This window comes from Megalobrama amblycephala, linkage group LG7 (assembly GCF_018812025.1).
Source record: "Megalobrama amblycephala isolate DHTTF-2021 linkage group LG7, ASM1881202v1, whole genome shotgun sequence".
Taxonomy (NCBI): Eukaryota; Metazoa; Chordata; class Actinopteri; order Cypriniformes; family Xenocyprididae; genus Megalobrama; species Megalobrama amblycephala.
Window position 1 is genome coordinate 54,150,484 of NC_063050.1, and position 25,136 is coordinate 54,175,619.

The 25,136-nt window shown below is 35.9% G+C and overlaps 3 protein-coding genes and 1 long non-coding RNA gene across 11 annotated transcripts in view; 2 read left to right on the forward strand and 2 right to left on the reverse strand.

The window, feature by feature from the left end:
* Positions 1 to 1,759, forward strand: part of LOC125272887 — a 1,978-nt gene extending 219 nt beyond the window's left edge. Inside the window, exons 2-5 of the long non-coding RNA XR_007185950.1 lie at positions 369 to 483; positions 614 to 703; positions 1,181 to 1,342; positions 1,634 to 1,759. This is a non-coding gene — a long non-coding RNA (uncharacterized LOC125272887). The remainder of the gene's footprint in view (positions 1 to 368; positions 484 to 613; positions 704 to 1,180; positions 1,343 to 1,633) is intronic.
* The window catches only part of LOC125272880 (urokinase plasminogen activator surface receptor-like), a 21,525-nt gene extending 7,498 nt beyond the window's left edge, over positions 1 to 14,027 (reverse strand). Inside the window, exons 1-2 of the mRNA XM_048198046.1 lie at positions 13,850 to 14,027; positions 13,650 to 13,769 (exon numbers count right to left, since the gene is read on the reverse strand). Of these exons, the coding sequence (XP_048054003.1) occupies positions 13,650 to 13,769; positions 13,850 to 13,898 (169 nt within the window). The 5' untranslated portion in view covers positions 13,899 to 14,027. The remainder of the gene's footprint in view (positions 1 to 13,649; positions 13,770 to 13,849) is intronic.
* LOC125272883 (probable serine/threonine-protein kinase samkC) lies at positions 6,167 to 12,230 on the forward strand. The gene is made up of 7 exons (XM_048198049.1): positions 6,167 to 6,523; positions 6,622 to 6,790; positions 7,291 to 7,482; positions 9,305 to 9,390; positions 9,573 to 9,646; positions 9,745 to 9,788; positions 12,101 to 12,230. The coding sequence occupies exons 1-5, from the start codon at positions 6,458 to 6,460 to the stop codon at positions 9,615 to 9,617; spliced, it is 558 nt and encodes a 185-aa protein (XP_048054006.1). The 5' UTR covers positions 6,167 to 6,457; the 3' UTR covers positions 9,618 to 9,646; positions 9,745 to 9,788; positions 12,101 to 12,230.
* Positions 14,028 to 15,916: 1,889 nt separating the features above from the next.
* On the reverse strand, positions 15,917 to 25,024 carry LOC125272891 (sterile alpha motif domain-containing protein 3-like). Of its 8 annotated transcripts, none has more exons than XM_048198055.1 (6): positions 24,668 to 25,024; positions 20,872 to 23,579; positions 18,989 to 20,002; positions 18,129 to 18,287; positions 16,839 to 17,024; positions 15,917 to 16,699 (listed from the first exon to the last, which is right to left on the reverse strand). In XM_048198055.1, the coding sequence occupies exons 3-5, from the start codon at positions 19,961 to 19,963 to the stop codon at positions 16,872 to 16,874; spliced, it is 1,287 nt and encodes a 428-aa protein (XP_048054012.1). In that variant the 5' UTR covers positions 19,964 to 20,002; positions 20,872 to 23,579; positions 24,668 to 25,024; the 3' UTR covers positions 15,917 to 16,699; positions 16,839 to 16,871. The 8 variants fall into 7 exon arrangements, 2 of the variants coding, with proteins under 2 accessions (XP_048054012.1, XP_048054011.1); XR_007185959.1 differs by having other exon boundaries at positions 16,821 to 17,024; XR_007185954.1 differs by lacking the exon at positions 24,668 to 25,024 and having other exon boundaries at positions 20,872 to 24,363.
* Between the last annotated feature and the right edge of the window lie 112 nt (positions 25,025 to 25,136).

Genomic DNA, 25,136 nt, shown 5'->3' on the forward strand with positions numbered 1-25,136 from the left:
ACTTCTCTCTAGTCAGCACTTTTACACTGATCAGGATTCTCTTTATAATAATTTAACTACTGACACGTTAATCAAGTGTATGATTATTTCCAGGTTTATGTGACAATATTAGAGAATGATCAATGTAGTATCTGACCTGTGGTCCTCACTGTGTACCTAAATTACTGCACATACATTGCGTGTTAAGTTCGCACAGACATGCTAACAACTCCAGGCTAGTGGCTGGAACAAGCGAAAGGCAGAAAACCTTGACCTGGACACTGGCCAAAAGATACATCAAGGTACTAACTAGAAAAATATGTATAATAACATTTTTGTTTTTAAATTGTGTCTCAGCATTTGTTAACGAAGATATTTCTTTTGGACAGACTGTACAAAGGATTGCAGAGGCAACAAAGGACCTGGAGAAACTCACAGCTGAGTTATCTCTACAGCAAGACACAGTCCAGCAGTGGGTGACTGATGTTCAGCAGTGGACCTCAGGTACTTTTAAAAAAATTATTTGATGGGATATTGTAAGAATCATTGGCTCTGCCCTTGTACAAGGGATCTGAAAATGGGCTGATTGTAAACTGAAATTGGCATTAATTAATTTGATTGTTGTCGTCCAAAGTACCAACAATCCAAAATGACTTGCAGAGGACCATTGAGGGGCTATATCTGAGCATCAAACAGCGAAAATTTCAGCTATATCGTCAGTCTGGTAAGAGCAGAATAGGCCACTAGTAATGCAGATTTGTGATAAAATTTATTCACTACTGATTTATACATAGTAGAAATAGCAAAGTCTTTCATTTGAAAAAAAAAACATGTTTTGAAGTAGGTTTACTACAAGTCAGGGCAGCATACTGAAAAAACTGTCAAAATCATAATAAGTTTGAGTGCAATATCCAAATATTGCCAATATATCTGCATAGTGCAGAGATGTCCTGACCTACCAGTTTTGTCTTCTATTAAAAAAAAAAAAAAGATTGTTTGAAATAGATTCTGAAAAAAAGTCCCAAGTTTTTTAGGTTTTTTTTTGTTTTTTAAATGACTTTAAAACTGATGCAAAAATGATCACACAATATCTGTCACAATAATCATAACACATACACACATATTGTGAAGTCTTATTTTGAATGGTGCTTTTGTGTAGTCATAGTGTGAATGCACACTCATTTTGTGTTTCTCATTGTAGGTGGGAACAAGCGAAGGCATCAACTGAGAAGAAAGATTGCTGTTGAGAAGAAAGTCTTGGAAGTTGCCATCAATGACCACAATGCTACTGTAGGGGAAGCTGAAAAACTGCCTTCTCCCAATAAACTCCTGGCTGTGGACAACTACTCCTGGCCATGGGAATGTAAGTACTATCTCTGAAATGCACTGAATACAAATTGTTTGATGCACACATATTAATGTAAATTTGGAATTTGATGTAAAAATAAAATTTAAGACTGGGCAATATGCAAAAAAATGAATGCAGTAATTTGTAAATGGATGTGATTAAACCCCTTCACGTAAAGCACTGATTTTCTATCTCATCCTGTCAGGGATTATTTCTTTATTGTAGTAGTACAATATGCAAAATATCTTCTGTCCCAATATTTTTATAGGAGGTTGTAAGATAACACTTTGATGTAATGTATTGCAGGTAATGGTGATATGGAGCGGAAAAAAAATGTTTTTGACAAGGTGATGCTACTGGCTAGACTGAAAGAAGAAGAATTTATTGTGGTTCGCGAAGTCAAGCAGCACATGGAGTACATGAAGAGTGTTGTGGACAGATGAAGAGTTTACCTTTCAGCTCACTGAAGACACCAATGGAAAATGTAAGAATAATACATTGTAGGTCTCTTTCTTCTATTTCCTTCTCTGGTAAACTTTGGCTCATTTCTTTAATGTCACATTCTCAGGCAGTACAGAAGGCTTAATGGAGAACGGACGTGAGGGACTACTCTGTGTGCTGAAGAGAAGATTGTGTGAAGTTGCAGCACAACTGGCTACAGCACGCACGACATACAAAAGTATTCTTGGACTGCAAACATTGCCCTTAGATGACTTTTCTGAAGAGGAAGACTCAGAGAATACTTCCTCAACTGATGAGGAACTGGGAGAGTAGTTATTAGGGAGATGATGTATATGACTTTAAGAAGATGTCTTCACATTGTGTTGAACCCATCAGTGCTGTGTTAACTTGTATGTGAAACCTAAGGTTTTTTTACTGCTGTTGTACGATTTCTTTGTGTTTAGAGAATGTACTGCAAATTCCTCTCATCTCGCATTAATCCCCACCCTCTGCCCCAACCCAATCACTGGTGATTCACAACTGTCAAACATGTTGTTGTTTTTGTTTTATTTAGCATTACATTTTTAATCGTTATGTATTGAACATCCCTACATAGCTTCGCTATAGTTTGTATATATTGTACCTACTGTAGTTTACATTGTCTATTGTATTGTTACTCTCTCCTAACAGTGTGCTACTCTAGCTTATTTTTCCACATGTTAGTATATTAATACTCACTCTCTGTCTCTTACACACTCACGCTCTCTCTCACTCGCTCACACACGCACACAGACAACCCTACCTATCTGAAGATATATAGTCTTTATTTTGAACAGGGCATAGTTTCTTAGCTCTAAAAAGCCTACATTATTTATTTCACCCAGTAAAGTGAACTGTTTCAATTATAGTCATGTCTCTTTTGTTTGATTCATGAATGGTTTTCATTTAAGTCAGTTTACTGTTTTATCCTATTGTGCGAGTTGTTCCTTTCAAGTAAGTCTGTAGTATTAGGCCTATATTCTAAGGCAGGCAGTGTAGGGTCATCAACTACACTTGTCAGAAGGCCAAAACATTTCTACTATAAGGGCCAGACGTTTGTATTAAAATAAATATTGTATCCTATAAGTCATACATTATTAGATATTATATTAATTATATTATTAGATATTATTTAGGCTTTGTCATTGTTAACTTATTCATATTACCTGTACGATATCAAGCCACTAGGGCGAAAACGTTATTTTAGGCTTCATATTCATAAGGCTGTCAACTGCTCACGTGGGGAAGGTAATGGCGAGGCGGCCAATCACAAACTGATTGACATCCAGGTTAGGACTGCAGACATAACAGCTGTCAAGCCAGATGTTAAAAATATTTTTTAAATGTTTTGTTTTGTGTCTCAATCATGTGACTTTCGAGGTTCCTGTCGAGAAAACAAAAACGGCTGACATTAAGTGGAAAATTAAATATCTCTTGTCTTAAATATATTTGTGTGGTTTTATACCGCAGCACTTCAGAAGATTGAGTAGGCTATGGTCGTTACTATGGAGACGAGAACAGTCCGTTTTGCGTCACGTGAGCAGAGCAGTTGGCGCACTGGTCTCATGTTTTAGTCAAACTATCGCCATTAAACTAACATTTTTGTCTTTACTTAGCATAGATCAGATACAAGCAGTACAATTATTTATTAGAAAGTTTGTAATATTTGATATATTGGGTAGATATATGTTTTCACAACCCTAGCACAACCCTAAAACGGAAGAACTACAATTGGGATGCTGATGTCTACACAAGTACTAAAGAGGGGTCTAGGGAGTTGTAGTTTTTTTTTTAAAACACATGGTTTTCCTTAAAACTGGAAGTTGTAAATACTTTATTGGTGGCATTCCAGGGGGTTGAGGGGATGTCAAACACATTTTTGGCATCAGACTTTAAATATTGTCTTATTCAATGGGGAATTTTTATTTTTACACCATAGCACCCCCATCCCCCCCACCACACCCCTTGGTAACTATGCTGAATTCATAACCCATGTCAACACCTTTCTATAACAGTTGGTCTCATGTTTGTAACCCTTTTTGTCCCATAATTATAAGCCTTCAAATATGCCCTGTGGTTAAGGTTCAAAGGTCAATATCTTAAAGCTGGAGTAATATAGAACCTTGAGATTGATATATGTTACTCTCCAGGTCAAGACCTTTCCAGTGATGGTGATGCATTTGGTTAAGCACTATGACAAAGTTTTATTTTTTCACATTTTGGACATGTTCCCTAACAGGCTATGGTTCAGAGAGTACTTTGAAGGGCTTCAAGTGTGTGTGTGTGTGTGTGTGTGTGTGTGTGTGTGTGTGTGTGTGTGTGTGTGTGTGTGTGCACGTTTTTGTGAAAACAATTCTGGAAACAATTTTTTTATAATGACATGGGTATGATATGGGTATTACAAGAGAAGGTGACATATGAGGAAATTACACCATGTTCCCACTTTTTAAAAGGCTTAAAAATCACACAGAATGAGTTTTTGTGAGGAAGTAAAGATGTGCACAGTTTCCTGTAAGGGGCAGGTTTAGGGGTAGGGGTAGTGTATGGGGATAAAAAACACGGTTTGTACAGTATGAAAACTATTCCACCTATGGAATGTCCCCACAAAGATACTACAACAAACATGCGTGTGTGTGTGTGTGTGATGTGTGTACTTGTTTATATTACATTGTGGGGACCAAATGTCCCCACGATGTAATATAAACCTGAGTTCACCAGCCACCGGTCCCCACAATGTAAATGGATTAATAAACATACTAAAAGGTGTTTTTGTGAAAAAGTAAAAGTGTGCACAGTTTCCTGTGATGGTTAGGTTTAGGGGTAGGGGGGGTAGGGGGATAGAAAGTACGGTTTGTACAGTATAAAATGCATTGTGGCCTATGGAAAGTCCCACAATTCACAAAAAACCTAACATGTGTGTGTGTGTGTGTGTGCATGAGTATGTGCATGCATGTGAGAGAGAGATTGTGTGTAAGTGTGAGAGAGTTATATACTAGTTTACCATCCAATAAAGCACTGCACACACTTTTTTTGTCTACTTAAATCTAACTAGATGCACTGTGTAGCCTATTTGCTGTGGCAGATATAAATTATTTGAATGAATGTGTTGGGGTCATCCTGGCATAAAACCCTCCAAAATTATAAAGATACAAAAATTCTCAAACATCCTCATTTAGATCATTATTTACACACACACACACACACACACACACACACACACACACACACACACACAGCAGGCCCTGACAGGAGGGAGATAAAGGTACACAGGACCTACAATTTCCACACTTTTATTAGCCCCGGGACCCAAACATCCTTTGTGTAATATAAATGTGGTGTACAGTGTGTGGTCAGATATATTTTCTATTGTAATATTGTATTTATTTTTTAAGTAGCTTTGTAAAAAAGCATCTGCTAAATAATTAAATACATTTATATTCTTCACAGAAAATGAGCCAAGGCCAAAGTGTCTGAGTTTTAACAAATAATTAATCATATTATTTTTCTTTTGAAAAAAAATGAAAACGGGTCAAACAGACCCGAACAACATACATAAGTGGCATCACGTTTTTACATGTGGGTAACGTAGCTGCGAGAGGTCATTGATTGACACGTGGGTTGCCCTATCACAGATGCACAGAGGTGAAGCAGATTGACAAGAGATTGAGGGGGTCGTTTTCGCTCTTTCAGCCACCCACCATTTAAACTTGTACATCCTCAAAGGTAGGTAATGAATAGGCTTATACGTAGTGATATATACATATACTAACGGAACCTGAATAAAAAAGTTAGTTAGCGCCGTCTACGCCATCATTCGTTAATTATTTATCACCATAACATTTATAGGGATGTGTCCAATGACATAGGGGTTTATTGGGAATTATATTAGCCACCGCATTTAACATTAGCTGCAGTTGGCGGCAATATGCTAAATCGAGGTCAGAATAATATGATAAATTGAAAACTTTAGGAGCTACAGTAAGAAAAGTGGTAAAATCATTCACACAAAAATACAATGCCTAGATGAAAACAGAGATCAACTTGGAGCTATATGAAACTATGGAGTATAGGTAATTGTTGCATAGAATCTGTAGTTGGGCTGTGCGATATGGACTAAAAGTCATATATAGATATTTTTCCGTGTCTGGATAATTTCATACGTCTATTATTAATGGCCCGCGGTAAATCGCTCTCCCACCACTCACTCATACTACAAATCCCACAATGCACTGCAACTGATGACACACAGGTCATCAAAACGAATTGGCGGTCTCAAGGGCAGAAATTTATTGTCATTTAAAATAAACTACATCGACATTAACGATATCTCGTGCTGTATCGTGTTTAAAAATGTAAAACATACATGAAGTGTTGATATCTGACACCTGCCTACTGATAATGCTGAAATAGGCCAAATTACAAACATTAATGTAACACCTAATAAGGCAGATCCTTTGTCTCTTTGGTTATTAAATCTTTATTGTTTTTTATTCTAGTTTTAAGATGCCATGAGGGTCAACAATAACAACATGTGTTGGTTGCAAAGCAGCTATTGGTGTGGCCACCAAGACCTGCAAATATTGCCAATCAGTGCAGCCAAGAAAGCAAAGACTGGCAAAAAAACTTCAGAAATTTGAGGACAGAAAGGAGATGTGGTTAAAAGACCAAAACAAAAACCAAACCACCTCTCATGTTATTGATGAGGCATCTGTCTTGGTATGTGTTTAACGTCTGTAGCCCACAATATTTAAGACATTTATAATTGCTTATATTTCTGTATATATTACATAATATATATATATATTTTTTTTTAGGTGGAAAAGTTAAACACATTGGGGTACAAGGCCATAGTCTTTATTGGAAAGAAAACCAAAAAGCAGAAAACCTGGTCCGCACAAGTCCTCCAGCCAAAATGGCAGCTGTCAGACCATTCTGAAAAATGCCTTGACAGGATGAAGGCTCTCTTTGAACTGTTAATTAATGGTAAGTGTGTGTGATTATTTAAAATCTTACTCCATAGTCAACATAAAAATAAATAGGACACAGCAATTACAGTTGGGCATTTTCTTGGTACTGCTGTCACAGGGCAAACCACAATGGGCCAAAAATTGCTTCATCAAATTTGGTCTTTGTTTTATCCAATAGGTGTTTCTTTTAGAGCTGTAATAATTAATTGATATTTGAAATTATATATATATATATATATATATATATATATATATATATATATATATATATATATATCATCTTTGACTTTGGGAAACACTGGTCAGCATTTTTTTAAATTTTCTGATGGTTTATGACACCTAATCGATTCAGTTCATATGAGATAATGAGTCCATAGGGCAGCATTTATAGACAGAAGAATACAAAAGACAAATGTACAGGACGTTTCCTAATGGAGCACAGTCCCTGCTAGAAAAAAAAGGGACATTTGTTCTTATTACAGGAGGTGAATACATTTCTCTTTTTGTACCATTTAGATTGTACTAACCAGCAGTCCACCACCACCAGTCCTCCTCCCATCCAGCCCACCACCACCAGTCCTCCTCCCATCCAGTCCACCACCACCAGTCCTCCTCCCATCCAGTCCACCACCACCAGTCCTCCTCCCATCCAGTCCACCACCAGTTCTCCCATCCTACCCATCACTGAACAACCTCAGCAAAAACACGGTAAGTTCTGCTGATTTTTTCAAATAGCATTATAAATCATGATTCAATTGCTAGTTCCTGTTTCTTTTTCATATGTTGTTTAATCATGGTTATACATGATAACCATGTTAAACATTTAATCTGTCTCTCCTTCTTAAACTGAAATAATACTACTAATAAATGGTCATTATAAATAATAATAATAAATAAGGAAATGTATTTAAATTTGAAAAAAAAAGTGACTGATTAGTGTGATGTGACTTCTGAGGTGTTATACCAGTATCTACTGTAATAATGTAGATCTGGATATCTTGTCTTTCAAATATTACTAAAGGGAAGGGAAGTATAATGTTTCAAAATTCTGACAGGATGATTTACAGATGCTGAAGCAAAAACAAACTACTGGCAAGTGAATTACTGAGGTCGTATCGGCCACAACGTGCCACCAGAACAGCTTCAATCTAAATAGGAACTGATGATGATGGAGAGCACTGTTGCACATCCAACAGTCTTCTGTGGGTGTTTGGTGCCTCATTTTTAGCTGTATATATAATTCACTTCAGTCTACTGTGTATATGGACAAGCTCAGTATGTGCACACACATATCAAAATACATGTCTGTAACAATTTCCGTCCTATGCTTTTTTCTGTTAAGTAAGGGATAATGTATAGTTACGCAGTTGTTATTAGTGTGTTAATACAACCACGCCAGTTTGATCAGTACTTGAATCAAGTCTGAAGGGGTTGTATTCGCTATAACAATCGCCTTGCTACACATTATCCTGCTTATTACATGGTTACCTATACCAAATAAATCAATAATTTGTCAGTGTAATCAGTTTCTTATTACTCAGTTTGTTTATGTGTTTATACACATATAAATTATGCCCGTGATGATCATACAAACCCCTATTGCAGTGAAGGTTCCTATATTCATGAATATACAATGAAGACAAGATATTTAATGTTCAAACTGAAAAAAACTGAAAAGCTTTATTTTTTTTTTGCAAATATTCAGTCATTTTGAATGTCATGGGGCATGGGTATATCATGTACACTACCACACACCCATGACTTTTGAACTTTGAGCACTGATAACAATCTGGGTGGTCCTTTTCCTCTTTATGCCCAATCATGACACTCACGTGTTTCCACTGAACCTGTGGAACCATGTTCCAAACATTCCCAGTCTTGATCTTGTCCCAGGTTTTATAGGAGTATGTTGCAGGCCTCAAATTCAAAATGAGTTAATATTAGCTAACTAACAATAAAGTTTTTCAGCTTGTCTTTGTAGAGTATTCAGTTTAATATAGGTTTGAAAATGATTTGCAAATCGTTTATTTTCGTTTTACAGTTGACTCAGCCTTGTTGAAATTAGGGTTTGTAAAACACATTGAATCAGATTGACAAAATTTTCATAGTTAAATAAAGAAAATACGTAAATAATTCTCATCATTCTGTGAGACACTGTGCTCTGTGAATTGAAGCATTATCTGTCTGGAAGACACATCTCCCATCAATATTGAGGTTATAGGAGAAAGGTAATATGTGTAGGAGGAACTAAATTCATTGTTTTTCCCCTCATCTTCCAGAGTTTTCCTTCAATTGGTCTCCTGTGTGTACATCTTGTAGTCTATAAACCTTGGTAGAGCGAAGAAGTGACCATACAGCATATGGTTAAACAATATCCATGTATTTCAATGAGTGCCCTGCAAAAGATTACAATCAATATCTTTCCAATTGTAATGTGATATTATATATTTGTTATTTTGAATAAAGGTATTTAGACCAGTATTTATTGTAATAACAGCTCTTCACAGATACATTTCCTTAATCTCAACAGATATGTCTGCAAGCAATAAAAAGAAGAAGAAGAAGACTTCTGCAGCCTCAGACATGAAATTGAGGGGGAAAAAAAATCACCCAGAGGTTATAAAGCTTTCCTAGATTTACATTTCTCCATTTCAAATCAGACTTCAAATACAGTGATTATTTTGCCTTAGCCAGATATAAGTCATAAATACATTATGTGTTGCCTGTCAAAATTATTTTTTAATTAATTGATGAAGATGTATGAGGTCAAACTCATGTACTGTTTTTTGCTCTTTCAGAATGTAACCATGGAATCCCAGAAGGGGACTCTTTCTATCCTGTGAAGAGGGTGATCCGCTGCAAAATGCAGAAGGTTAGCTTTACAATAATTAAAAGTCGCAAATGTACTCTGTGGAATTGCAGCACCTCAACTGGAAACCACTTAACCCCCTAACTTTGATGTTTTTCCAGGGGATCCAAATGAAGTTGGTGGAATGGGAGCCCTGTTCACTTTGGTATGTACAATTTGATAGTTTGATTGGAATAGCCTAATTCTTAGTACTTTAAAACTTAAAGTAATAGCTTTGGTTTGTGTTTGTGGGTGGCTGTGGCTCAGTGTGTGAAGTGTCCTTGGGCACTCTTCGAGAGAGTTCCACATCTAATGCTGGCTATTTTTAATGCAAGCATGTCAGCCATTCACAGGAGTGGGTGTTTACAATGAGGTATCACAGCAGTCACACCCCTTCAAACAGAGCGTTCAAATCAGAGACTAAAATCGCAGTCAGGATACGTTTTTAAATGAGACTGGGTTGCAATTACATTAACTGCTCAGTGGTTAGAGCATGGCACTAGCAATTCCAAGGTCATGGGTTCGATCCCAGGGATTGCACATACTCTGATACAAATATATAGTATCAGATATAGTATAATGCAGTATAGTATAACGCAATGTAAGTCGCTTTGGATAAAAGCGTCTGACAAATGCATAAATGTAAATGTAACTGCAAGTTCACAGATTATTGACTACATATGGAGGACAAAATCTTAAAAAATTAATAAATAAATGTTAATGAAAAATAAATACACTACCATTCAAAAGTCTGGGGTGAGTAATACTTTTTTTAAGAAACTAAATAATAATAACTTACTTTTATAATTTAATTTAATTTAATTGAAGGATACATTCTATTGATTTAAACTAAACATTTAGTGATGGTTTCCCGGACAGGGATTAGCTTAAGCCAGAACTAGACCTTAGTTTAATTAGGAAATATAAATAGTTTTGACAAACATGAAATCAGGCTAGGAAAAATTACTTTTTAATTTTTGAACTAAAAAAACATAATAACCTCAGTATAAGTAACATAAGGGCACCCCAGTATAAATTAATTTTTTATAAAATAATGAAAAAATACTACCATGGGACAAACCTGACTGCCATAATTGAGAGACATATGTTAGACATAATCACTAATTTATTCTGAACAAGGATTTCCTTTTTTTTTTACATTGCATTTTAATTAGATGTTGACATTGTGATGATAAAGTAACACACATTGGTTAAAGGCACAAAAGTCCAAAGGTTTGGGATGTCTTTCATGACCAAATTTTCAAGGCTATTATTGTGCAGCAAATTGCAGAGGTCTTTTACAGTGGATACCTTCAGAGCAGAGGTACAGTACAGTCCAAAAGTTTGGAACCACTAAGATTTTTAATGTTTTTAAAAGAAGTTTCGTCTGCTCACCAAGGCTACATTTATTTAATTAAAAATACAGTAAAAAAACAGTAATATTGTGAAATATTACTACAATTTAAAATAACTTTTTTCTATTTGAATATATTTCAAAAAGTAATTTATTCCTGTGATCAAAGCTGAATTTTCAGCATCGTTACTCCAGTCTTCAGTGTCACATGATCCTTCAGAAATCATTCTAATATGCTGATTTGCTGCTCAATAAACATTTATGATTATTTTCATTGTTGAAAACAGTTGTGTACTTTTTTTTTCAGGATTCCTTGATGAATAGAAAGTTCAAAAGAACAGCATTTATCTGAAATACAAAGCTTCTGTAGCATTATACACTACCGTTCAAAAGTTTGGGGTCAGTAAGAATTTTTATTTTTATTTTTTTGAAAAGAAATTAAAGAAATGAATACTTTTATTCAGCAAGGATGCATTAAATCAATCAAAAGTGGCAGTAAAGACATTTATAATGTTACAAAAGATTAGATTTCAGATAAACACTGTTCTTTTGAACTTTCTATTCATCAAATAATCCTGAAAAAAAATATTGTACACAAATATTTTGTACAATTGTACACATTAAATGTTTATTGAGCAGCAGATCAGCATATTAGAATGATTTCTGAAGGATCATGTGACACTGAAGACTGGAGTAATGATGCTGAAAATTCAGCTTTGCATCACAGGAATAAATTACTTTGTGAAATATATTTAAATAGTACACAGTTATTTTAAATTGTAATAATATTTCACAATATTACTGTTTTTTACTGTATTTTTAATTAAATAAATGTAGCCTTGGTGAGCAGACGAAACTTCTTTTAAAAACATTAAAAATCTTAGTGGTTCCAAACTTTTGGACTGTACTGTATATGATTTCAAATAAACGGCTAAACTGTAGGTAATGCATATTCAAACCTTAACAGAAATATTACCATAGGCAGGTAAGTTTATAAACCTACGAATGAAGGGGTGGCCTGCTGTTCCTCATGCTCTTAACCTTGTCATGTTTGTTTTGAATTCATGGCTGATGTAAAAACCTAAATTAACAATAATAATCATAACAAACAATTTGTATTACAGTGGGAAAACTTGGCCGCCACAGTGGGTGACGGAGGAGAACACCACGAATTAAGGAAATGTTCAATCCCATTGTTTTGTTCCATAAGCTATGTGTATGTTGTTTACATTATATTAAAAGAATTTAAAAGCCTGAAAGACTCCCACTTTGTAGCAAACCAGAGAACACATGCTGTGTTTGCAAAAGCTTGTCAGATCATCTCTGTCCTTCACACTGTAGGGGAAGTACAGTTTAAGACCCTTGACCAGATATGTTGAATGAAGACCCGGAGTCAGAGATGCAATCAATTGAAGAAATCTTACTGAAGAATAGTTTGCAGTTTCAATCAGCAGAAGTCAGCTTCAGTCTCTCAAGGAGTTTGTAGGCTGCTCTGCATACAACATTTTCACACAGCAGTTTCAGGATCTCCTACTACGTCATAGATAGGGTAAAGATTATTCTGATTGGTTAAGAAGAAGCAAACATATGGACAGAGAGTCAGAATCATATCTCCATTTGTCACGATGACGTCCCAACCTGGAGTCAGCTGGTCTACAGCTAAAATGCCACTGTCGGACCTGCACAACACATACACAGATACATAGACTCCCCAAGGTTGAAGTCAGACCAGTCTTCAACTTATCAAAAGAAATTTCCCAAACAATTCTCACTGCATGTTCAGTTCACAAGAACAGGGAGACATTTTAAACTAAGGGACTTAGTGATGAACATACAATATTCAAAATCATGAAAAGGAAAAATAAATGTTAATTAATTAAAAAAAAATATATAATAATAATATAATTATATTATATTGTATAATAATAATATTATTATATTATATTGAAGTGGCAATTCCAGACTCCACAATTCAACACATAGGTAGGTAGATAGATTTAAATTAAAAATTAATTAAAATTTAAATATAAATGTAAAAATAAGTTTCACATTATTCTGCAACAGAATAAAAAATCTTTGCAACAACGCACAAGCGAGTGAATATTATGAAAATAGAATATATATTTCTCGCTAAAAATGTAATCAAACCTTATTTTGATGCGGAAAATAAAAATATTGTCCAGCAACCAAAACGTAGCAGTTTCACATTATTCTGGCGAGATCAGAAAAATCTTTGCAACAACGCACAAGCGAGTGATTATGTACATTCACTGAGTGAATATTATGAAAATAGAATATATATTTCTCGTTAAAAATGTAATCAAACCTTATTTTGATGCAGAAACTAACTCAAAATATTGTTTTTTTTTTTCACTAAAAAGTAGAGAAATGTCCGCCATGTTTTTTGTTCTCACGGCCGGGCTCTCTAAAGTCACGTGACTTGGACGCAAAACAATAGGCAAAAAAAAAAATGTAACAGTCATACAATTTAAGGGCCATTATTGTAACCCCTCTACGTTTTGCACTTTGGACCAACGTAGTCAGGATACGTTTTCATATGAGACTGGGTTGCAAAAACGAGTAGCTGTTCTGTTGCAGCACCAGTAAATAATAGCATCTCCAATCAGCCAATCAGTCGAATATAACAGTAAATTTCAATCATAATGGACTTACCAGCTTGTGCCACTCCTGTTGAACTCATGCACTGAGAAAATCCACTAGGACATGTTTTTAACTTCTGATCTGCACAAGAACCTTTCAGACCCATACACTCATAACAGCTGAGAGAGTGTCCTTTAGTAATAAAACAGAGAGATGCATCAGTGATCTGTTATCATTCTCAGTAACATCACAAACATTATTTGTCTTTGTACCTGCAGTGAAAAGAATGAAGAAAAGAAAAACTGAGATTTGCAGATCCATCTTTGATCAGGAGGAGAATGAAATAACGTCTGTTTCAGTGCCCATTTTATAGCTTATCAAAAGGGGAGGGTCTTCATGAGAAAATGAAAGTGTAACAGAAATATACCCATTTCTTGAAACAGAAACTTAAGCTTACATAATTTACTTAATGCCAATTAAAGATCAAGGAAGGTTTAATAAAGGAATTGCGATAAATGTATAGGTTTAACCAACATTCATAAAGTGATAGTTCACACAAAAATGAAAATTATATCATCTTTTATTTACCCTCATGTCATTCAAATCCAGTATGTCTGGAACACAGAAGTGTTCAACAGAAGAAAGTAAATATCTGCTTGTGTTCTGCAGAAGAAAGAAAATTCTATTTAATTAGAAAGGCTTTAGGGATTAGGATTCAGTGAGGAGGATGGGAAGTTGAAACAGGAAGCAGTTAAATAATAGAATATCTAGTTAGTTGTATATGGCCAACACCTACACAGGAAATTTGATCAACCTGTTTAAACAGAGCCAATAAGTTTTAATTTCTCAGAAATCATGGATAAGTCTTGAGACATTCTGAAAGACAAAAATCTTGTCCTAGAATGAGAAACAACTTAAACACAGTATATTTTAAATATTTGTTTAATGGCATTTATGAATTAAGGCTAGTATCACTGATGTCTCTATGAAACTGATTTTTTTTTTTAAATGTTAATTATAGACACTCAACATTACAGTAGAACTAGAATCTATCAATTTTTTTATTAGGCTTTAAAAAATAACTTTTAAGTAAACTTAAAACAATCTTCACATGGACCCATTATAATAAGTGTCATATTTACCTGTGGCCTTTCAACCTGCCTAACAGCACAGTAAAATCCCCAGAGTTAAATCAACTCTGTTCAGAGGACATTTGGTCCCTCTTTAAATAGTGATAAAGTAACACTGAAACAGAGTTAATTTTAATCAGATAATTAAGCAATTACTTAAGTGATGATTGAATATTAATGATGAACACCTGCTCTTATAGCAAGCAGAATCACTGAAGAAAAGACAAACACAAGAACTACAACTGACTTCAGTCACAGCCTTAGATGAAATCAACTGAAGATAAAAGACATTGGGGCGGTTTCCCGGACAGAGATTAAGCCTAGTCCTAGAATAAAATGGCCCTTTAAACCAGATTAACAGAAATCTGCTTTCTCTGTCATGGTTTAAAATAGTCCTAGACTTAGTCTAGTCCAGAGTTTAATAAGATGATTTCCTGGAGGAAGACTAGAGCTACTCCAGGACTACATTGAGGCTTAAATTAAACCTACCAGGAGGCAGGTTTAATTTCAGATTAACGCTGTGTTTCAAAGAAGACACATGCATTACTTGGATATATATCGATATTGATATACACTGATGTATGTATGTATGTGTGTGTGTATGTGTGTATATGTGTATCCAATCTGACTTCTGACCTGTAATAATTTTAGATCAGATTCCAATCAGATAGACAAAAAGTTTTCAGATTTGGACTGACAGTGTGAACATAGTCAAGTTTGACCCCTTTTCAAGAAGGTGATTTTGATTCTCTGATGGCTTTCATTAGGTTGTTATTCTCTCTCTTTCTTTACTTTTCTTTATTCTGTATACATGCTTTTCTTACACTGTAAAAAATGATTTGTTGACACAACTTGACTTAGTCAAGTCATCTTGTTGCATTGACTTAGTTAAGTTTAGCCAACATTAGGTGTTAAGTTCACTCAACTTATATGTAGTTGTTGCAATAACTTGCAGTAAATTGAGCCAACATACTGTATCAATTAATGAGCACTTAGAATTTTTAGTTAAGTCAACTGAAAAACATATTGGTTGAACTTAATTTCTCATGTTTTCACAACCATGAACCAAGTCTAATTGACATAAAATAGTAATTTTTACTCAACATCATAACTTAACTATTTAAGTTTACTGGACTTCATTGCTTTGACAAGAAGTTCTAGATATCTATCTGGAACCAGATTTTTTATGAAATCAACACAACTGCAAAATCAAATCTCAGCATTTATTTTTAAACCGAGACATTGCATCAAAAACAGACAAAGAATTATCTTGCATAGATATAAAACACAAGAAAAACCCTCACACACAGCTCACACAAACATGTGCAAACTTCTATGCACAGACCCATCTTAGAGCCAAAATAGTACAAATAACTCTCCGTGTCATTATGAGACATTTTCATTGAACAAGTGTACATGAACAATTCACAATAAGCTGTGTAAAAAACTTCACATTAAACTGTTCAAAAACACTGTCTTCAATTCCCAATTGTAGAAACATGACAAGGAAATAGGAAGCAGGACAAGGTAACAACAGTCAGTTTGAAAAATTTCAAGAATACCAATGTTATACTTAAAACAAGAAGATCTAAAACAACAATGCTCTTAAACTTTAAAACAGTACAATGATTAAACAGTAAGAAGGAAGAAGGAAAAAAAGATTGTTTGTTTTCTGTCTTATCGCAGCAACTTGCTCTTCAAAGAGTGAACTCTTGCGGTGCAAGAATCTGACCCAACTCCAATAAACAGGCGCTGTATCACTTCAAAAGTGAATTTTAATTCCCTTGGGTAGTCAAGGTTCAACGCGTACACCAGGCCCATCAGGTTCAGAAAAGCATTCGGTATGTCACTCAGGTGACGCATTACCACTTCTTCTTCAATCACCAAGGCAACGTCATTGTAGAACGCTGGGAGAGGTTCCATCACATTTTCTACAACCACTAGGATTCCAATCACCACACCCTTGATCAGATCCTCTTCACGGTCACTGGGCTTTATAGAATGTAAACAAAACAAGGTACTATTACTTAAAAGCAATTACACAAATATAGTCCCCAGACCCTTGCAAATTAAAGGGTTGGTTCACTCAAAATTTCTGTCATTAATTATTCACCCTCATGTCGTTCCACACCTGTAAGACCTTCATTCATCTTCGGAACACAAATTAAGATATTTTTGATAAAATCCAATGGCTCAGTGAGGCCTGCACAGACAGCAAGACAATTAACACTTTCAAAAGACATTTACAACAGTTCCATGTTGTAAATGTCCATGGCAGGCCCAGCAATGCTGCTGTCCTCATCCGTTGGTTTGTTGTCTGTAAAATATAGGATGGTTAAAGTACCAACTTTTTTTGTTTATCCTTTCTCCCCCTCCCTCTGTATTTGATGCTTTTTAGAAAAAATAAAAACACAAAAACATTCATTTTAAATTTGCACATTTACACTTGTATAATTTTGTAGTAAATAAATCACCAGTGATGTGGTGCAACAACAGTTGTTTGTTACCTTTTTGCTCAGCACCAAAATAATAACATGCTCATACCACTTAAATCAGGGGTGTCTAATCCTGCTCCCGGCGGGCCAATAATATATTGCAGAGTTCAACTCCAACTTGGTTCAACACACCTGCCTGGAAGTTTGTCGTAATCATGACCACCTTGATTAGCTGGTTTAGGTGTGTTTAATTGGGGTTGAAGCAAAACTCTGCAGGATCTTGGCTCCCCAGAAGCAGGATTGGGCACCCCTGCCTTAAATTCATTGGGGTTGTAACAACACTTTAAAGGATTTAAGAGGATAAGTTACCAATGATAACTGTCATTTACTCACGATCATGCCACTCCAACACATGCAAAAATATTAATATTTTCATTCCATACAATGAAAATGAACAGTGGCTAGGCTGTTAAGCTCTATAAAGGATAAGTCAACACTATAAAAAATGCAGTAAAAGTAGTGGGTGAGTCATGTTGCCTATTTTAAAAGTTTTTTGAAGATAACTTTGTGTAATGAACTGATAATATCAGTTTTGATGTTACTATGGCATAATACAACAAAAACATCAACCTTCATTAGTTCTTATATCATGACATTTGATCAAAAGACTTACAAGAACCAATGAGTTTTGATATTTATATAGTAGCTAATACAATCAAACATTATTGTAAAGACTGAATTTTTTGTTTTGTTTTGTTTTGATCATACAAAGAGATTGTATGATTTCACAGACTTGGAATATGACACAAATTGTATAGGCCACTTTTCTGAAGTCATTGTATGAAAATATGTCACTATCACTAGTTTTATGATCCATAGAAGAAAAAAAAAAAGGTCATAGAGGTTTAGACAAACATGAAAGTGAGTAAATATTCACAATTGTCATTTGGGGGATATAAAGACTGCTTTAAAACAAATTGACTCACATCCTTATCAAGGCTCTCCAGTATTGAAGTCATTTCTGGAATGTCCTCATAACGCTTTGACCTGAATAACTGTATCAGCTTTGAGAGATGACCATCTAGGCCTTCAAAAAAGGACTTGCTCAGGTCCTTTGACACAAGCCTGGTGAATTCTTTGCTGATCTATAAAAACAAATACATTTAAAAATTTAACAAAGACAGAAGGGTCTCAGTGACAGTCTTTAACAGTACTAAATTAAAACAATGCAGGAAGTTAAAACATTTTCATTTCACTCAACTTGACTGAACTGGTCATATCATCTGAGGATATTAAAGGGTTAGTTCACCCAAAAATGAAAATTCTGTCATTAATTACTCACCCTCATGTCGTTCCACACCCGTAAGACCTTCGTTCATCTTCAGAACGCAAAATAAGATATTTTTGTTGAAATCCAATGGCTCCATGAGGCCTCCATAGCCAGCAATGACATTTCCTCTCTCAATATCTATTAATGTACAAAAAACATATTTAAATCAGTTCATGTGAGTACAGTGGATCAATATTAATATTATAAAGCGACAAGAATATTCTTGTGGCTTTATAATATTAATATTGAACCACTGTACTCACATGAACTGATTTAAATATGTTTTTTGTACATTAATGGATCAACAAAAATATCTCAATTTGCGTTTCAAAGATTAACGAAGGTCTTACAGGTGTAGAACGACATGAGGGTGAGTAATAAATGACATTATTTTCATTTTTGGGTGAACTAACCCTTTAAGTTTGCCCATACCTTCTAAAAGAACAGCACATCTTTAATAGCCCAAGATTTTCTGATCAATTTCAAAGCACACAGAAACAAATCAACACAGTTTACCTGTCTCTCCGTAAAAAGTGCAGGCCATCGGACTTTCATTTGTGACACTGGTGGCTCCTCCTCAACGACTTCTTGTCTTCTCAAAGAATATGTGCTACTCATAGCAGCATCAACAAAGGTGATGTCTGGAGTCCTCTTCTTCATCTCATCAGCTATTTGCTCTCTTTCTTTATCTAAATTTTCCTTGTCTTTGCCCTGAGGTAGATCTGGAAGAAAATTTGTTTCACAACGTCTAGGTTTCTTCACTTTGTTTCGCTTTCCTCTCGTCTCCCCAAGACCTCTCTTTTCAGAATTCACTTTCAATTCCTGACAACCTGCATCTCTCAGCTTTTGTCTGTAGTTTCCCATCTTAAACTTTAAACTAATTTTCCACCCATACCATCCAGATGTGGAGCTTGGCTCTTTAAGACAGGGGTGTTTTTCAATTAAGGCGGCCGCTACACTGTCAATCTCTTCATTCCCAGGGTAGGCTTTGTATGAGTATATGGTTTCTGCAAGTTTCTCAAGGATCTCAATCTTCATGTCCCTGGGAATTGACAGAAGTGTTCCATCCTTTCGAAATGCCTCATTACCATGTCTTAGCCTCAGCTCCACATCATATGTAAAAACTGGGATGGGAAAGGCAGTTGGCCATGGCTGCAAACGGGTGGCAGATGGCTCTGAATGGATGCTGGGTGAAGAAGTTGATGGAGATGATGATTCACTTAAAATTACAGTGTCTAAACTGGAGTCTGAGAGTGTATCTGGAAAGGTGGTGAAAAGGACCTTCAGTGTCACCTTGTCTTTGGGCAGATCAGCTAAATGTGTAAGGTTACAGAAATCATGGAAATCTTCATCTTCATATTGAAGGTCAAAAGGGTCTTTCAGCTGGAGCATGCTTTTAAGTTCAAGCTTGAGGCCATCAACAGAATCTGGAACAGGATCAAGTCTAACTTTTTGAATGTTCTGTGGGGAGATGATCACGCGAAACAGCATTTTGTTATAAGAATAGGAAATTCCAGGGTTTCTCTTCAACTGGGGAAAGAGTAAAAAGATGTGACTATATTGATTGATGATTACATTCTTTAAAGGTTTAGTTCACCCAAAAATGAAATTTCTGTCATTAATTATTCACTCTCGTTGTTCCACACCCGTAAGACCTTTGTTCATCTTCGGAACACAAATTAAGATATTTTTGATGAAATCCGAGGGTATCTGATCCACACATAGGCAGCAACGTCATTGCACCATTTGACATCCAGAAAGGTAGTTAAAAACATGGTTAAAATAGTTTGACTGCAGTGGTTCAACCTTAATGTTATGAAGCAACGAGAATACTTTTTGTGTGCAAAAACAAAACAAAAATAGCATACGTAGCGAACTCAATGCAGGCCTCCTTGTTTATGTCCAAACACCAACTCAGTAGCAGATGCTGAACATGTGAGCAGCACAACACATGCATGTGATGCTGACACAGGACCCAGCCAAGAATGAGCCGGCATTCGGTCATAAGCAAGGAAGCCTGCACTGAGTTCACTACATATGACAATGGTTCAAATTGTTGAATGAAATCTTTATTTTTGTTTTGTTTTTGCACACAAAAAGTATTCACGTTGCTTCATAACATTAAGGTTGAACCACTGCAGTCACACTGACTATTTTAACCATGTTTTTAACTACCTTTCTGGATGTCAAAAGGTGCAATGACGTTGCTGCCTATGTGTGGATCAGATACCTTCAAGTTTGATCAAAAATATCTTAATTTGTGTTCAGAAGACGAACCAAAGTCTTACGGGTGGGGATCAACATGAGGGTGAGTAATTAATGACAGAAATTTCATTTTTGGGTGAACTAACCCTTAAATGTGAACACCTAGAAAATCATGTGCATTTCAACAAACGTACCTTAGTGAAGCAAGAAGGTTTTTGGTGTGATGTATAGCTTTCCAGCTCTTACATATGGATAAAGTGGATGGTATCCATTAAGCTCCTGGGGTTCCACAACCTGCAGTTCAGAAGTGCAATTACTCGTCAGCTCATAACTTCGCAAATGCTCTATGTACCAGGCTTTGAAAGGTTTGAGGATGAATGACACTTTGTTGTTAACAATTATCATTTTAACAATCTCGCCAAAGTCAGGCAGTCCACTGGTGTGCCCTACAGACAAAAACATTCCCTCCGAGTACTTGGTACCATTAATGCATGCATGGGTTGAAAGAAATACAGTGTTTGTGTTTCCATATTTATGCTCAATGGCCTGCCTCACTGAACGTTCAAGTGTGTCAGGTGAAACGACAGCAACATGTCCTACTTCTAGATCAGGTTTGAAAACACTTGGCAAATCAAGGTAGTAAGCCAAAGCAAGCTGGTGCTTTTTGGCCTGAGTGAGCAAGACATTCTTGAAGTTTTTACCATCATGTACAACTCTCTTAAAGAAGTTGTGTTTCGCCTCAAAGCGAATAGTCCAAAAATCAGTCAGAGGCCCAAATCGACTAATCATTTCAGGATAATGTTCTAAAAAATGATGCTTCGGGAGAATGTGGAAATCTGGAAAACACTCTTTCAGCAAGCACCTGTGCTCTGAGATTTTGGACTCCAAGTAGCACAGTGTCTCATCAGTGAATTGTCCAGTAGCTAGGAGCTCAACAATATCTTTCAGATCTAGTATGATTTGCCAAATTTTGTCTCCTTCTGGTACTCTGTGACCCATCATCAATGGCAGTAGCCTTAACAGAGTCCAGTTTTCATGGCAGTTTCCACCAATTGAATGTTTTGACACAAATGTCTTTGAAATTTGTTGTGGTTTGTTAGTTTTATCAGTAAACTTGAAAGGAAAAGACTTGATGATGTCATTAAGGTCATCTAATGTGAAGTACCTTTTGGAAATAAGGGACTTTATGCAAAGACTTAACTCTGTTGGTACTATACCTTCAAACAGGTCATGCATAAAATCTGGAGGAAACCCTTGCACTGTCTGGAAATAATTAAGTTTATCAAGAACACAGTCTCTCTTTACTCCATCCAGAGAAACCAGTGAATTCGTCTTCAATTCCTCAAGGGTCTGTTTGTGAGTTTCAATCGTCCTGAGTGGAAACACCCCCTCTCTGACTTCATGCAAGTCAATATCCTTGCGACTAGCTAGGCAAAATCTGCAGAATTTATCAACATTGAAACTTTCTTGAAAGCCAGCTAGTGAGTGGGCCCCCAAGTTGTCCGCTGACACATACAACACAGAACCCTTGACACTTGTTCCCAATTTTTGAACATACAATCCGTCCTCTTCAAGGACTTGAATGTCCCTAATCAGTGGTTGAAAAATGGCATCATAGCCATAATTCTTTACATCATTGCTATTACACAGACAAGCCAGAAAAATTGACTGTACTGAAGACCTATACTGTGCTGGCAAGTTTGATATCACCCAATACACTGCACAGACCTTATGCTTTTTTTTTGATGTTCCCAGTGGGTTACATACCTCATAGTCATCTATATACATCCCAAGTGCAATGCTTAAACTCTCTGAGGAGAGCAAAGGATTGCCTTTGCAGTACAGTCCATCTCTGTATGTCTTAATCTGACCGGACTGGTCAGCAGTTTCCTGCAGGACTTTATCCAAAATGTCATCACGGTTCAACAACTCGGTCAAAACTTTCAAAATTGGAATATAAACAAACTTTTTTTGAGAGGACGATTCTAAAAAATATTCAACTGGCTCAATTACTTTGAAGTTGTCCTTGTAATAAGTGGTTCTTTTGTATTCGGTTGCAAACGGGCCACTCTTTGAAAGGGAAGTTAGGGGATTTGTTTTTTCGACTATCTCAGCTAAGGCAGCAGTCACTTCATTGGTTAATACACAATTGTGCTTAACCAATACACTTTCAATTATTCTTGGAGTGAACTCTTGCACAATTGAATAAACACTGCAAAGCTCATTTACAATTTCCTGTGTGGTGGCTTTTGAGACATGTAGAGTTGTTTGCATGCGAAGTAACAGTGATGCTACTTTGTGTTTAACCAAATCCTGTAGGTCTTGGACATCTATGTCACTATCTACTGTTGAGCAATCTAGGCTGAATGAATGGATTTGAGAGTCTGTACTGTCAGGGTTTGAATCATCAGGAATGCAAGTTTGATACAAGTCTGTTCGAAAATCTTTCAAAGTGCTGTGGTGATGTTTCTTACTTTTATGAGCATGGAAAGTGCTGTACACACTGGTCTGGAAACTACAGTCTTGAAAGGGGCACCTCACTGACTCTTTCTTTTTAATGTGTGTTTTAAGATGTGCAAAATACTGTGAAACACTGCAAGCCTCTGAATAATTACACAGGTCACAGCTCACATTTGAGGTTGCTTTAAGAAATTTTGAGGAGGCTTGAACACACTGACTATGGTCGCGAGTTAAATGCTTCTTCAGAGACAGTTCACTCCTAAATGTGCATACACAATCTTTATAGATGCATGGGAGTGGACAGTGACTTGCCTGATGGCAGTGTTTCAGCTTATAGTGTGTGATTAGGGTACGCTGGTTGGGCGAGGAAAATCTACAAATCTTGCAACACCACCTCATCGATATAGAGTTGTGCTTCCACTGTGCTTGCACTGTACTGATCCTGCAAATAAAAAAAAAAAATTCCAGCCAAGTACACATACACATTTTACACACAGAAATATTCACTGAACATCTACATCCCAAATACAATGAGCAAAAAAATATCAACACTTTATTTTTATGGCTGAGTGATACATTTAACATTATAGTGATGATGTTGCTGGCAATTTAAAATTGAGCAATGCTGTAAATTTAGCTTTTATTAGGTGAAATTTTTCTCTATAAATAACGTAATACTGAATTTCATGATTCTCTCTAACACAAAAGATATAACAGTTTAATCATGTGATTATTAAACTAAAAAAAGTTTCTGTTTTGACATTGCATTAATACAAGATCAGCACACAAGTTAGCTATACAGAAGACCGTTTGCACGTGCTCAAAAACATTTAGACTGTAACGTTAGGTAATTTGAAAGAATAACAACTGAGCATTTAAGAAACAGCACTTTTATAATATAACAACAAAGTAGAAGTAAATGTTGTTGCAAGCATGTATAATAAAAATGCATATTTCTCATACTAAACACAAATATGGACTGGCGGCGCTGCTTCAGATATTACTGGTCATTCGGTGTTTCTATATCCGTGTCCCAATTCAGTGGCTGCGTCATCCTGAGGTCGCATTTGAAGGCTGCATACGTCGTCCAGTCGGTCTCATTTAACGTTAGATTTAAAAGAAATAAAAAAAATTAAGTATTTTATACTTCACGAGGAACAACAGTCAATTTTATTACGGTTATTTTTCTTAAATGACTAGATGACGAATGCAGCCCTAAATGCGACCTCCGGAGGGACGCAGCCTCTGAAATGGGACACAATTTATGATAAAAGCTAACGATATTGAGATCCGATTAAGAACACACTAAAATGTCACTTATATGTACACTGATTTATCTATTTGTCAATATTAACTTAGCCTACAATAGTCATAGACAACTTCTCGTTCTGTTCATGTCTCGACAGCTCGGTATATAAAATTGTCTTAGTTCACAAAATGTGATTGCCTTAAATCAAAACGCGGACGGTGAGCGCTAACGAAACGAACCTAAATTAACATTAAATAAAGCAGAAATCAGTGTATACTTACTCATTTCAATATTTGCAGTCCATAAACTCCATCTGTACTCGTTCAAAAGCGGGCTCCTTCTTCATCTTTTCTTGCATGTTCAGCAACGTCTCGTGCAGAAAATGGCGGATGGCGCGTCTGTCTCAGATTCGGTAAAATAGTACGTCATCATGACGTTAAGATTCTGGCACATGCGCATTTGAAAGGACATTGACAGAACTTATGTTTTGTTGTTATATGAACACGTTATTTAAAGTTTTAAATTTCCCTTCAAGTTGAGGTTGGTATAACTCATCCTTTTGTGTAGTGAGACACTGCAAGTTGACATGACATGATTTTATTTGTCCACCTGACTAAAACCCAGAATCATTTTTTACAGTGTAGTAGCTGTATATACTTATAGTTTCCTTTATTAAACTCATTTTATCTGCGCTTGATTGTGTCTGTGTTTGCTCACAAATCAAAGTCACTTAGACGTTTGATAACTGCT